We start from the raw sequence: 10,916 nt of genomic DNA, 5'->3' as shown, positions 1-10,916 counted from the left end.
GCACATGCCGTGTGCTGCCAATTAAGTCCCATTGTCCGAGGGAGTCAGCGGTCACTACTGTTGCGTAACTCCTGGCACGCGTTATTTAGAACGCTAAGTCGGTGAAAGATAATCGATATAATGAACACGTCTTGAAAGCACACATTCCAAAATTTGTATCCTTGTGGAGACATTTCTTTGTTCTCGTGTAGTAAAGTGTTCAATTTCGAAAGTGAAGTTTCAAAATGCTTTTATTTTAACGAGAATTAGTTTCCTTGGCTGAAATTTGGAATTAATATCCCTTTTCTAAAACTCTTCCATTTGCGACAAATCAACCCTCCTTGGAAATTCCTAGTTTTTGAGTAAACCCATATATCTATTTCGTGAAAACCTTGTGGAGACCTATTCGTCTATAGAAATTGCCCTGTGGAGACCTTTACAATGTTTTGTTCCGTATTGTGTGTGAGTCTCCCCAAGGCTACGAATTAGTGGTCATTACGTCTTTATGGATTAGAGAAACAGCGCTATCTGATCGGACGGTGTAAATATACAATGCGTAGGATGCATTCAGTCCCTTCATACAGATGTACGTGTACATACTGTACACACCGTACCGAGTGAGCCGACGCTGAAAGTTTGTAATTTTTACGACCACCGCACACACTACGTACATGTACATAGATGGTTCTGGTGGTAATGTGGAAGAATATTGTGCAATTGGTATTGCACCCGGATAACATACACGATATGACAAGGCAAATAGCGGTGCCGAAGCACGGAGTAATTTATTTGCTCCATGATCGGTGCGGTCATCGAGAGGTGATCGACCATCGGTCTCCGTATTGAACGCATGGATTCATTAGCTCTCTGATCTATTATTAACACAATTCCTCCCTGGTTAAAACAATCATCGGACTATACCGTGCAAGTACGCTGTTCACCGGTGAGTGTTTGTTTACTATAAATACATAAATTAATTTTTTCAAACTTTTTTAAAACTCGACCAGAAGAAACTCTTGCATGTCTGTACACATACACGAACTTATTCTGTCCGTGTGGATTGCACAATGGACTACTGAGATGAGTCATTCGAAACAAATCTTAAGGGGTGTTCCATTCTAGACGATGTTCGCCGTACTCGATAATAATTTACTAAAAGATAAATTCTTCAATTAGACAATCATAATTTTTTCTTTCTTTCTTTATTTCTTTCTTTTTTGGAAGGGGGGAAGGGTAATGGTTTACTGCAGCAAAAAAAATGTAAGCGTTTAATGATCAATACCGCAAAATCGACAGGCATTCAATAATCGTTCAATCGTGGCATTTTTATATTCGCGTCGTTTCCACTCTATAAGTGCGTTAAAACATTGCCCCCATTCACAAAATTTGTTTTCCTCTAAATGTCTATACATAGCGGCTCTTGATAGACCGAGATTCATCATTAACTTCTCCCAAGGTCGCTCACACTCTCCATTCTTACCAGAGTAAAAACATTTTTTCACAAGATTTCCAGCTAGTCGGCTTAATTGGCGCTATGTTGGTGTGGCCTGCATTTTGTTTTTATTATTTACTGTTTGCACACTGCTTTGAATGAATACAAATGATAGTCTTGGTCATTTCAAACGTTTGACATTCATAATCCGGCTCAAGTCTCCCTTTGTCCACTATTCCGGTTCAGGTCTTTCCTCTGTCCGCTATTCCATCTAGCCGGGTGGGCTGCCCCCTTTGTCCAATCCTTTTTTTAGACCCATATCCTTTGTCCGGTAAACCTTACATACGCCCATGCGCTCTTTTATTATGCTAACATCATCCATCCATATGCTAATTAGTTTCATTGATATGCTAATGAGTCCATTGTCTTTGTGCATTATGCATACAATTCTTTTGTCTTGTCCGATGAAGACCCAACACACTACTGACGTACACGTACATGTACACCGTACCCGGCCCCAACGACCCGACGCGTACCCCTAGGGAAGGAATCTTATTGGTTAAAAGTTCTCGCAGCGCAATTTGCATGCCAATGACCTTTCGCACTTTGCATAATTATCCCTTATAAGGCAAAGACCAGACGAGTTTTATACTCTGCGCGCGCACACACAGAAGATACGGCCAAAGTTCGGTGACCTAGATATATATACGCGCTTGTTGACAACAATCTGCTGTGCGCAAGATCAATACAATTATAAATAGATAGCATGGAGGCTACGCGTACTATACTAGGGCTAGGGATAAATGAAGAAGGCTGGGTAAACGGAATTATTTTCAAACAAATAAAGCACACCTTGAATCGGAAGGTTGACTTTTCAGCATAGTTTTTTCAAGCCGCTAATTTATTTTGTTTTCAGCCTAAAAAAGTTTGTTGTCACCACTAACTTGTCAGAACAGTTGGTGTTAGAAAGCTCTAGAGCAGGGACCATTTGTAAAGAGTATGCACATTAAACTTTTTTTTACCAAGAAATGAAAAACATGTGATGACGAAATGTCATTGATAGTTGTTGGCACACAAGTTGACTACTCCATCCAACTGAATTCCCTGCTGTGTCAAGTGTTTGGTGTTTGATGGTTTTACTGACACAGATTCTACATCCACCCGTTCCACTTCAGTTTGACTTTTTTATTCTTTTTCTAAGTCCATAATTGGAAACCACTTCAAAATGCACTTTTAATAAACAAAATCGCAAACCTGAAAATTGTCAAATTCTCAACCAGCAATTCAACTACGATAGTACTGTTTGGTCTTTGGATGTTGTCGTGAACAACATGTTTTTTATGCTCTGAAGAAACAAAATCACAACTTGGGACAGTAAAGTAATCTATTAATGTGCTTAAGTATCAGATTAACAGAAGATCGAGCTATAATCTAATCTAACAACATGTATGACAAGGCCAAGGCTAGCTCAGGCATAGCCCCAGCCTAGCCAGTAATCTCCCAAATTACCAACGCATAGTAAAACTATAATCTACACAAATTACTTGGACTTGATATGGGTCTGATCCTTGTCAAATGTAACACATTTTGCGGTCAATAACACAGTTTTCCTGAATTATTCATTGGTCATGAGAGAAAACCCCAAAACAAAAATGTGAGTTCTTTGGGTCAAGTCTTTTGCGAGTTATAGGTCTTTGGATGTTTGACCTCATGATTTTTCACTCTCTGGGTAGGAATCTCGAATGAAAATGTTTTTTCTCTTATTTTCTCTTAAATTAAAGCTCATATAAACCAATTAAATGTTGCAAATAAAAAAACCTAAGTTAAAATTGCAACATGAGGTCAAGTAAAATGAGCTTTGACTTTTGACCCCTCGCAGGTCGCAAAATTTATTTCTTTGAAAAGTTGCCAAAAGAAAGTCCCAAGTGTACTCATTGTGCCTGCAAAATATAGAAATGGGATCTTTAGGAGTAAAGCCAAAATAACAAACCAAAGAAAGTGACTGAAGATATCTAGATTTTATGGTCAGTTGGATGAGAGCAACCCAACAATTGCTTTTTTGGCCTAAAGTGTTTGTCCAGCGGATATGTGCTACCATACCGACAAATTATTTAATTTTTTTTTATATAGTACGACATTTAGCGTCGACTTTTGTACTCACCAAAAGATGAAAGTAAATAATTGATTTTTTTCTCTCGAAAACTTGCAATACAAGTTAATAGGATCGTTACCAGCCAACCAACATTGTAAGAAACTGTCTACAATATCTGAAAATCACAACTGTTGGCACAATGAGCATACACTGTATGTCTCCCCCTCCCCCTCCCCATTTAAAAAAAAAATGGCTGCTTTTCCCCTTAAATTGAGAGTTGTATGGCTCTACCTCTTAAACGATTTTGTTTTATATCTAAAGGTCTGTACAAAGTTTCAAACTTGTGTAAAAACGTACACAATTTTTTTACATAATATCCGCTGGACTACTGGTATGTTAACGTTGTATGAACTGTACATAAAGTGAATTTCATTTCTTTGATTACCGTCTGGCTGAAGAGTTTGTAAAGGGCTGTTTGTTCTCTCTTTCTGGTTTTTTCCTCTGCAGTGCCGGGCGGTGTAAAGATTGTAGTTTTACCACAGCCTTAAGGTCAAAATTACATAAACACTACAAGCTTCAGCATGGGCATTACGGTCCTAATAATCCTCAACCATGTTTGTACTATGATTGCCCCTGTCGATTTAAAACAAGTAGTGCTCTGCGAACCCATTTGTCTCGGTATCACTCTACAGAAAGTCCACATGCAGGTCAATTGAATGTGTCAAGAGCAGTTTCCTTCAAATGCCATGTCTGTGAACAAATCGACCCAATAACTACAAAGGCATCTTATTTTGAACATATTGGCAAACACTTAAAAAAACATGAAACTGTTGCGTGCATGTTTGAAGGTTGTTCTTTCACAACAAATGTGCATGGGACATTTAGATCTCACAAGAGCAGAAAACACACGACTCATACTCTTCAAGATTTCAAAAGTGGGATTGTAGACAGATCAGGATGTCTACATGTAGCTGCTACAGATTCACAAGAAGATTTTGATTCACAAGTAGAAGATGTTGTTGAGGGAGACGAAGATTATCTTGCTGCTGACACTTCTGAAGATTTAGAGGGTTACCCACAAACCATTGAACATAACATTGCAAGTCTTTTGCTCAAATTGGAAAATCTTTTGCATGTATCAGGCACAGCAATTGATGAGTTGGTCAAGGAGCTGGAATTCATTGTTTCTGTTTCTACGCCTGCCATAACTAATGTACTGGAAGTTATTTTTCAAAAACACAACTGTAATGTTGACCAAGACATAATTAGAGAATTAGCGAATGCTGTGAATTCAAATAATCCCATCATCTCAGCAATTGGAAAGGATGGTCCTCTTGCAACAGCCTACAAACGCAAAGAGTATTATAAAAAAAACTTCAATGTTGTCCAACCTGTTGAATATATTCTTGATGCAAAGGAAAAACTCACCTATCAGTATGTACCAATTCTACAATCCTTGCACCAGGTACTTGGTGTAGATGAAGTCCTTGATAAAATAGTGCAAAATTGCGCAGCATCACAAAATGAAGCAGCTGATGATACACATATTTTGAAGTACAAAACATTTCGTGATGGGGTCTTCTTCAAAGAGAATCCTTTTTTTTTCTGGAGAGGAGTGTCGAATTGCAGTTGGGCTATATGTGGATGATTTCGAAGTGTGTAACCCACTTGGCACATCTAGAAAGAAACACAAAGTTTGTGCTGTCTATTGGGTCTTGTCAGATTTGCCAACCATGTCCCGGTCTTCATTGGCATCCATTAATGTAGCCATTCTGTGTAAAAACATCCATGTGAAGAAATATGGATACAGCCAAATTTTAGAGCCACTGTTGAAAGATCTCATAACCCTTGAAGAGGAGGGCATCTTTATTTCCAAATTGGGAAAAAGGGTAAAAGGCTCTGTTCAGTGCGTAGTCGCAGACAATCTTGGTGCCCATGGTGTTGGGGGCTTTGTTGAAAATTTCACTGGGCATTATATCTGTAGATTTTGCACAGGAAAGCATGCTGATTTTCAATCAAAGGAAGTTAGATCAGGTGCATTTCAATTGAGGACTAAAGAAAATCATTTGGAGCATGTTAGGACTGTTCAGGAAGATAGAGCTCTGAATAATTGCTGCGGTGTAAAAACAAACTGTGCTGTGACTGAAACACTCAGCCACTTTCATGTACTAACAGGCTATCCTCCTGATGTATTACACGACTTACTTGAAGGGATCATCCCTGTAGAACTTGCACGTTGCTTCCACAAACTCATTTCCAAGAAGTACTTCACACTTGATAGACTGAATGAATTAATCAAGTCTTTTGCTTACAAGTGGGCTGATAGGAAGAATTGCCCACAACCTATTCCAAAGAAGTTCGCATCCACTATTGGCGGCAATGCTGCTGAAAATTGGACTTTGTTGAGGTTGCTCCCATTTATTGTAGGATCAATCATACCTTCTGGCGAGCCAGCATGGGAGATTTTAATGGACCTGAAGGACATACTGGAACTTGTCGTGGCACCTGTTCATACTGAAAAAACTATTGCATTTCTTGATTGCAAAATCTCTGAGCATCGCCAGAAATATCAAGAGGTTTTCCCTGATATTAAATTGATCCCGAAACATCACTTCATTGAACATTATCCCCAGTTGATCCGCTCATTTGGTCCTGTGGTAGCTCTTTGGACAATGCGAATTGAAGCAAAACATAGCTTTTTCAAGCAAGTTGCACGATATACAAATTGCTTCAAAAACATATTGTTCACACTTGCGATGAAGCATCAGTTGATGATTTCTTATGAGTACCATTCCTCAAAGTCCATCAAGACGGCTCTAGAAGTCACCAGTGTCTCAAATGTTCCTCTAGATGTAGTAAGGGATGATATTAAACAGGTTGTAAAGCAAAAATATCCACACCTAAAAACTGTACAGTTGACCAAGAGGGCTTCCTACCATGGAACCAACTACATGGTTGGAATGATTCTCACAGTAGGCTCAAGTGGAGGGCTCCCAGACTTCGTTGAAATTGTACATCTGGTTATAGTGCGAGACAAATTAAGCTTTATTGTAAAAAAGCTAAGTGCATGGTAAATAGAACACCTGAGATCGTTTCAGCTAGTGTCATCTGTCAAGCAGCTAGTCATTGTGGACACTGAGGAACTGACCGACTATTACCCTTTGGCAGCATACCTGGTTGGAGGAAAACGCATGGTTACTTTGAAAAGATTCATCTCAACATGCAATTCCTAGGCATAGGTAAATGTACAGATTTTTTTCAGTTAACCAGCAAATGAATGTCTACATATGACTTGTTTTTTTACTTATTGCCAAATCCGTTTAGCTTATGGATTTATGAAATCTGAAATTGATAAGAAAAAAAAACACACCCTCTCACACCAAAAAAAGGTCCACCAACCCCCACTTTTGTTGGGGTCCCTGCCTTGATGATGCACACCTAAAAAGTGCTTGTGCCCCCCCCCCCTTGCAACACACACTAGGGCCGAGTCAAAAATCGAATAATTAAATATTCAAATATTCGAAATCTCCATTCGATCAAATAGTCAAATATTCAGTTATACCGGTAGGCAGAATATTTGATTCCGAAAACCAATATTCCAATATTTGATGATTGATTGAATATTCGAATATTTTGCACAGCCCTTCCTCACATCTGTGTAAATACTGTATTAGCAATCTTAGACCTAGGACTATTGTCCTCCTATTGTTTATACTAATTTTGTATGAAGAGCCCCTATTACAATTCCTCAATCATTGACCTCACCCAACCCTGGACACTTACATACATGTGCAGTATGTTGCCTCCCTATTGTTCCTCTATTTTTAATTCTTTTTTTGGAAGACTTCCCATATGTTTTGTACATGATTGTCAATTGGGGATATTCAGGAATTGTGGACCCTATTGTCCTATAGTGTTCAACATCCCCTATTGAATGCAGAAACAAACTCACACACACCCAGGTACCTGACCATTGATCCTTTGTTCATAATTAAACTTAGCAACAGATCCCTTTTGTTATGTACACAATTTCTAATGGAGGACATCCTCAATTGACCTCCTGTACCCATTTTCCGTAATAAACCGTCAAAGGTGTGTCCTACCATACCCCATAAAAAAAGATACACACACTCACAGTCGTGTTTTACTAGACCCACAAGGACAAAGCTTTGTGTTTTCCTTTGTCCTTGTACATGTACCCAAACACTCTTTCATATCTAAACACACAAACTGCACTCCTTCCAGGACAACTTTCAACAGAAGAACCTTCCTTTGAGGACTGAAGGGATCTTTTGTTCTCCCTTTGTCATGTTTGTGTGCCTGTCCTCAATAGTAAAGCCATACAAAAAGAGCACACATTACACTGTAACTCATGGCTACACCACATTCTGTGCAAGTTTTGAAAAGAACTTTCATTATAATATTAATTTTTCTGGTACTGTTTGTGCTTCTTTTGTTTCAGACAAATCTCATGATGGCAGCAAACTTTCAGTTTGGAGCCTCCTTTGAAGCTGAGGATAATACTTGAAGAAAATGACATAAGAAAGCTCATCCTCCAATCACAACCACAAAGTATCGAAGAACTCTCTGAAAACCTGAAAACTAAATTTGGACTACCGGTAGATAGGGATTTTAAGATTCAGTACCTTGATGATGATTTTCACGAATTCTGCAATTTGTTGGAAATGTCAGAAGTGGTAGACAAATGCACCTTAAGAGTCGTCTATACATCTGTGCCCGATTCGGCTTGTGATTCTGATGAATTAACGGAAAGCCTTTATCAGGAACTCCTTCAGTCAAATAAGTCAACACCAAGTGCTTCAACTTCATCAATCACATCGGAGGAATCTGGTTTGTCAGCTCATTCAGACACATCAATCCTGTCGTCTTCTGGGTCTGACAGCATACATGTACAAGGAAGACAAGCATGGCCAAAAGATTTCCCAATTCCAAGGTTCTCCTACGAAACAGAACTGAAGATTGCAAAAGGACAAGCAGACTACGAAAAGGACAGAACCCTGATGAACCCTGCATGGATAAAATCAAACGTGCTAGAAAAAATTGCTGAGACAATTTTCACCTTCAAGGCATACCCAAGTGACTTGGAGTTGGGTGCTGTGGCAAGGGCCTTGATTGCCAAGCACCCATGTCTAAAAGAGCAGGGTTCGGTAAGTGGCTGGTATGGCTGGAAAATAAGCCTGAAATTCAAGATGGCCAACTACCGAACAAAATTAAGGAACGCCGGATGCAAAGAGCTGACCGTCAACTCCCTGAAAAGAATGATGTCGTGTGGAGTGTAATAATCCTTACGTCATTAAAATGGTTAAATTACAAGAATTTTCACTCACCCACACACAAGCCTATTTCTAGCTCCATGCTCAGTTGAAAAGTAAACAGTGGGGCAGCTTGACCAATAACAATATGGCTCCTACTAAATATGTTTCTTTTATTTCTCTCTTACCATCAAATGAAAGCTGCTATTTGAATTTGTATTCCCATCATGTCCATGTGTCACAACAGAGCAACTCCATTGCTGTCAAAAGAGAGGTTGTCATCAGAGCCCTTTGCGAGTACCTGAATGAAGACATTGGGATCCTCGTCAAACACTTCTCGGTAAGTATTAGCTGGAAAAATTCAAAACAATTTTGGGAACTAGGCTACGTAAGCCTTATCGCAAATACCGCTTGGGTGATTTTGCAAAGTGCCTTAGTCTCTACCTCCATGATCTACCATTGTGCAAAATCACCCAGGCGGTATTTTCTCCAGTACAACTTAGAACGCACATGTGTACCTGTACGTATTGTAAACAACGTTGCAAAGGTCAGCAGTCGGGCCCTTTGGGGGCACATAGTTGAGATACATCTAAGTGAATAGGGGATCGCATAAAATTATCAGAACTTGCCAATGGCGGCGCTGTTCATGTTTTTATGTAATGAAAAGAACTCGGAAGTTTGTGCATGTACACACTGGTGCAATGTACAGTACATGCTCATTGGGAAAGTACGTGTACATTGTGTGCACAAAAGAGTGAACAATTTCATGAAAATTACATGCAAGTTATTGATGAATTCTATGAAAGCCTATGTTCATAATATCTACGTTTGAAAAAGGTTGCAATATTTAAAAAAAAAATTTTTTTTAGCATAATATGATGTACTTTTTTTTCATGAAAAGGATTTGCACTGGCTAGTATAGTAAATGGGTACATAGTGATAGTCGTGATGTACTTCAAGTTCAAGAAACTTTCTTATTCCTCCATGCTTTAACAGTTTAAGACACAGGAGGTGCCTTAAAGCTCAATCGTCGTACAAGTATGCCGTTCAATAAGTATGGAGTTTTATCATTGTTTATATTGTACATTGTAAAATATACTTTGTATTTATGAAAATCCTCTGCCTAATAATATATTCAAAAAAAAATCATCTGGTATTATTCTTTGTTTTATTTTTTCACAGGATACCCAGAAAGAAGAAATGAAAGAGCAGCAAGAAAGATCCACGATGGGCATCTTTGTTTCCAGGAAGGCTGGTGAATGGGATCTTCCTGCAGATGTGTCGCTTGTTGTCGAGGGAGTGGAAATCCTGAGCAACATCAGCGATGTGGCTACTGCGTGTGCTTTACTCTTCGGCGTCATATATGCCATGAATCTCAGCTATCCCAAGGAGCATAAGTACCTCTTTGAAGTTCTGCAGAAAATCATCATGGAGCTGGACACAATCAAGTACTCGCCAAAGGTTCAAGGCCTCAGAAACAAATTATTTTTGTAAGTGATTATCCCAAACTTTTGCAGCAACTAGTTTGTGATGTACAGGAGATCCCAGTCATGATTTCCTGACTGTAAGTCTGTAATACAATTTTTTTAAACATTGGGCGTGTAACAACAGGAGATCCTAGCATCTGAAACACCAGAATATACAACAATTTGTCCGGGTAAAAAATTTCAATGCAATTTACATTGTAACTAAATGAATTTTGGGCCCTTGAAACTCTACCCAATGCATACCATAACGTTTCACTCACAAATTTTGAGGCAAAATTCATGCTTTTAAACACTCAATGTTACACAATGTTTTCGCCAGGCACGTACATTCATGTTACAGCCAAGGTTTGGGTCACATGCTGAATTCACTGTGACCTTAGTAAACTTGTACAAGTTACTTTGTTGATATCGTCATGCGTGAAAAAATAAAGGGCGCAATTTCAAGTTTGGTAATTTTTGTGCACATAAGATCAACAAAGTAACTTATACAAGTTTACTAAGGTCACAGTGACTTCAGCATGTGACCCAAACCTTGGCTGCAACATGAATGTACGTGCCTGGAGAAAAACAATGCGTAACATGTAGTATTTAAATGTATGAATTTTGCCTCAAAATTTGTGAGTGAAACGTTCAGTATCTGAGATGCATTGTAT

At 38.9% G+C, this 10,916-nt stretch overlaps 1 protein-coding gene across 1 annotated transcript; it reads left to right on the top strand.

The window, feature by feature from the left end:
• Positions 1 to 8,820: 8,820 nt before the first annotated feature.
• On the top strand, positions 8,821 to 10,529 carry LOC119733814. The gene is made up of 2 exons (XM_038207183.1): positions 8,821 to 9,116; positions 9,959 to 10,529. The coding sequence occupies exons 1-2, from the start codon at positions 8,925 to 8,927 to the stop codon at positions 10,268 to 10,270; spliced, it is 504 nt and encodes a 167-aa protein (XP_038063111.1). The 5' UTR covers positions 8,821 to 8,924; the 3' UTR covers positions 10,271 to 10,529.
• Positions 10,530 to 10,916: the final 387 nt, after the last annotated feature.

This window comes from Patiria miniata, unplaced genomic scaffold (genome assembly GCF_015706575.1).
Source record: "Patiria miniata isolate m_02_andy unplaced genomic scaffold, ASM1570657v1 HiC_scaffold_26, whole genome shotgun sequence".
In the NCBI taxonomy this organism is placed as follows: Eukaryota; Metazoa; Echinodermata; class Asteroidea; order Valvatida; family Asterinidae; genus Patiria; species Patiria miniata.
Note: the sequence above shows the minus strand (reverse complement) of the source record. Positions and strands in the feature narration are given on the sequence as shown.

Excerpts from the sequence above, each read along its gene's own strand:
- LOC119733814 (XM_038207183.1), top strand. The coding sequence starts at position 8,925 with ATGGCTCCTACTAAATATGTTTCTTTTATTTCTCTCTTACCATCAAAT. Across the intron at positions 9,117-9,958 it reads TCCTCGTCAAACACTTCTCG|GATACCCAGAAAGAAGAAAT; the intron begins GTAAGTATTAGC and ends ATTTTTTCACAG.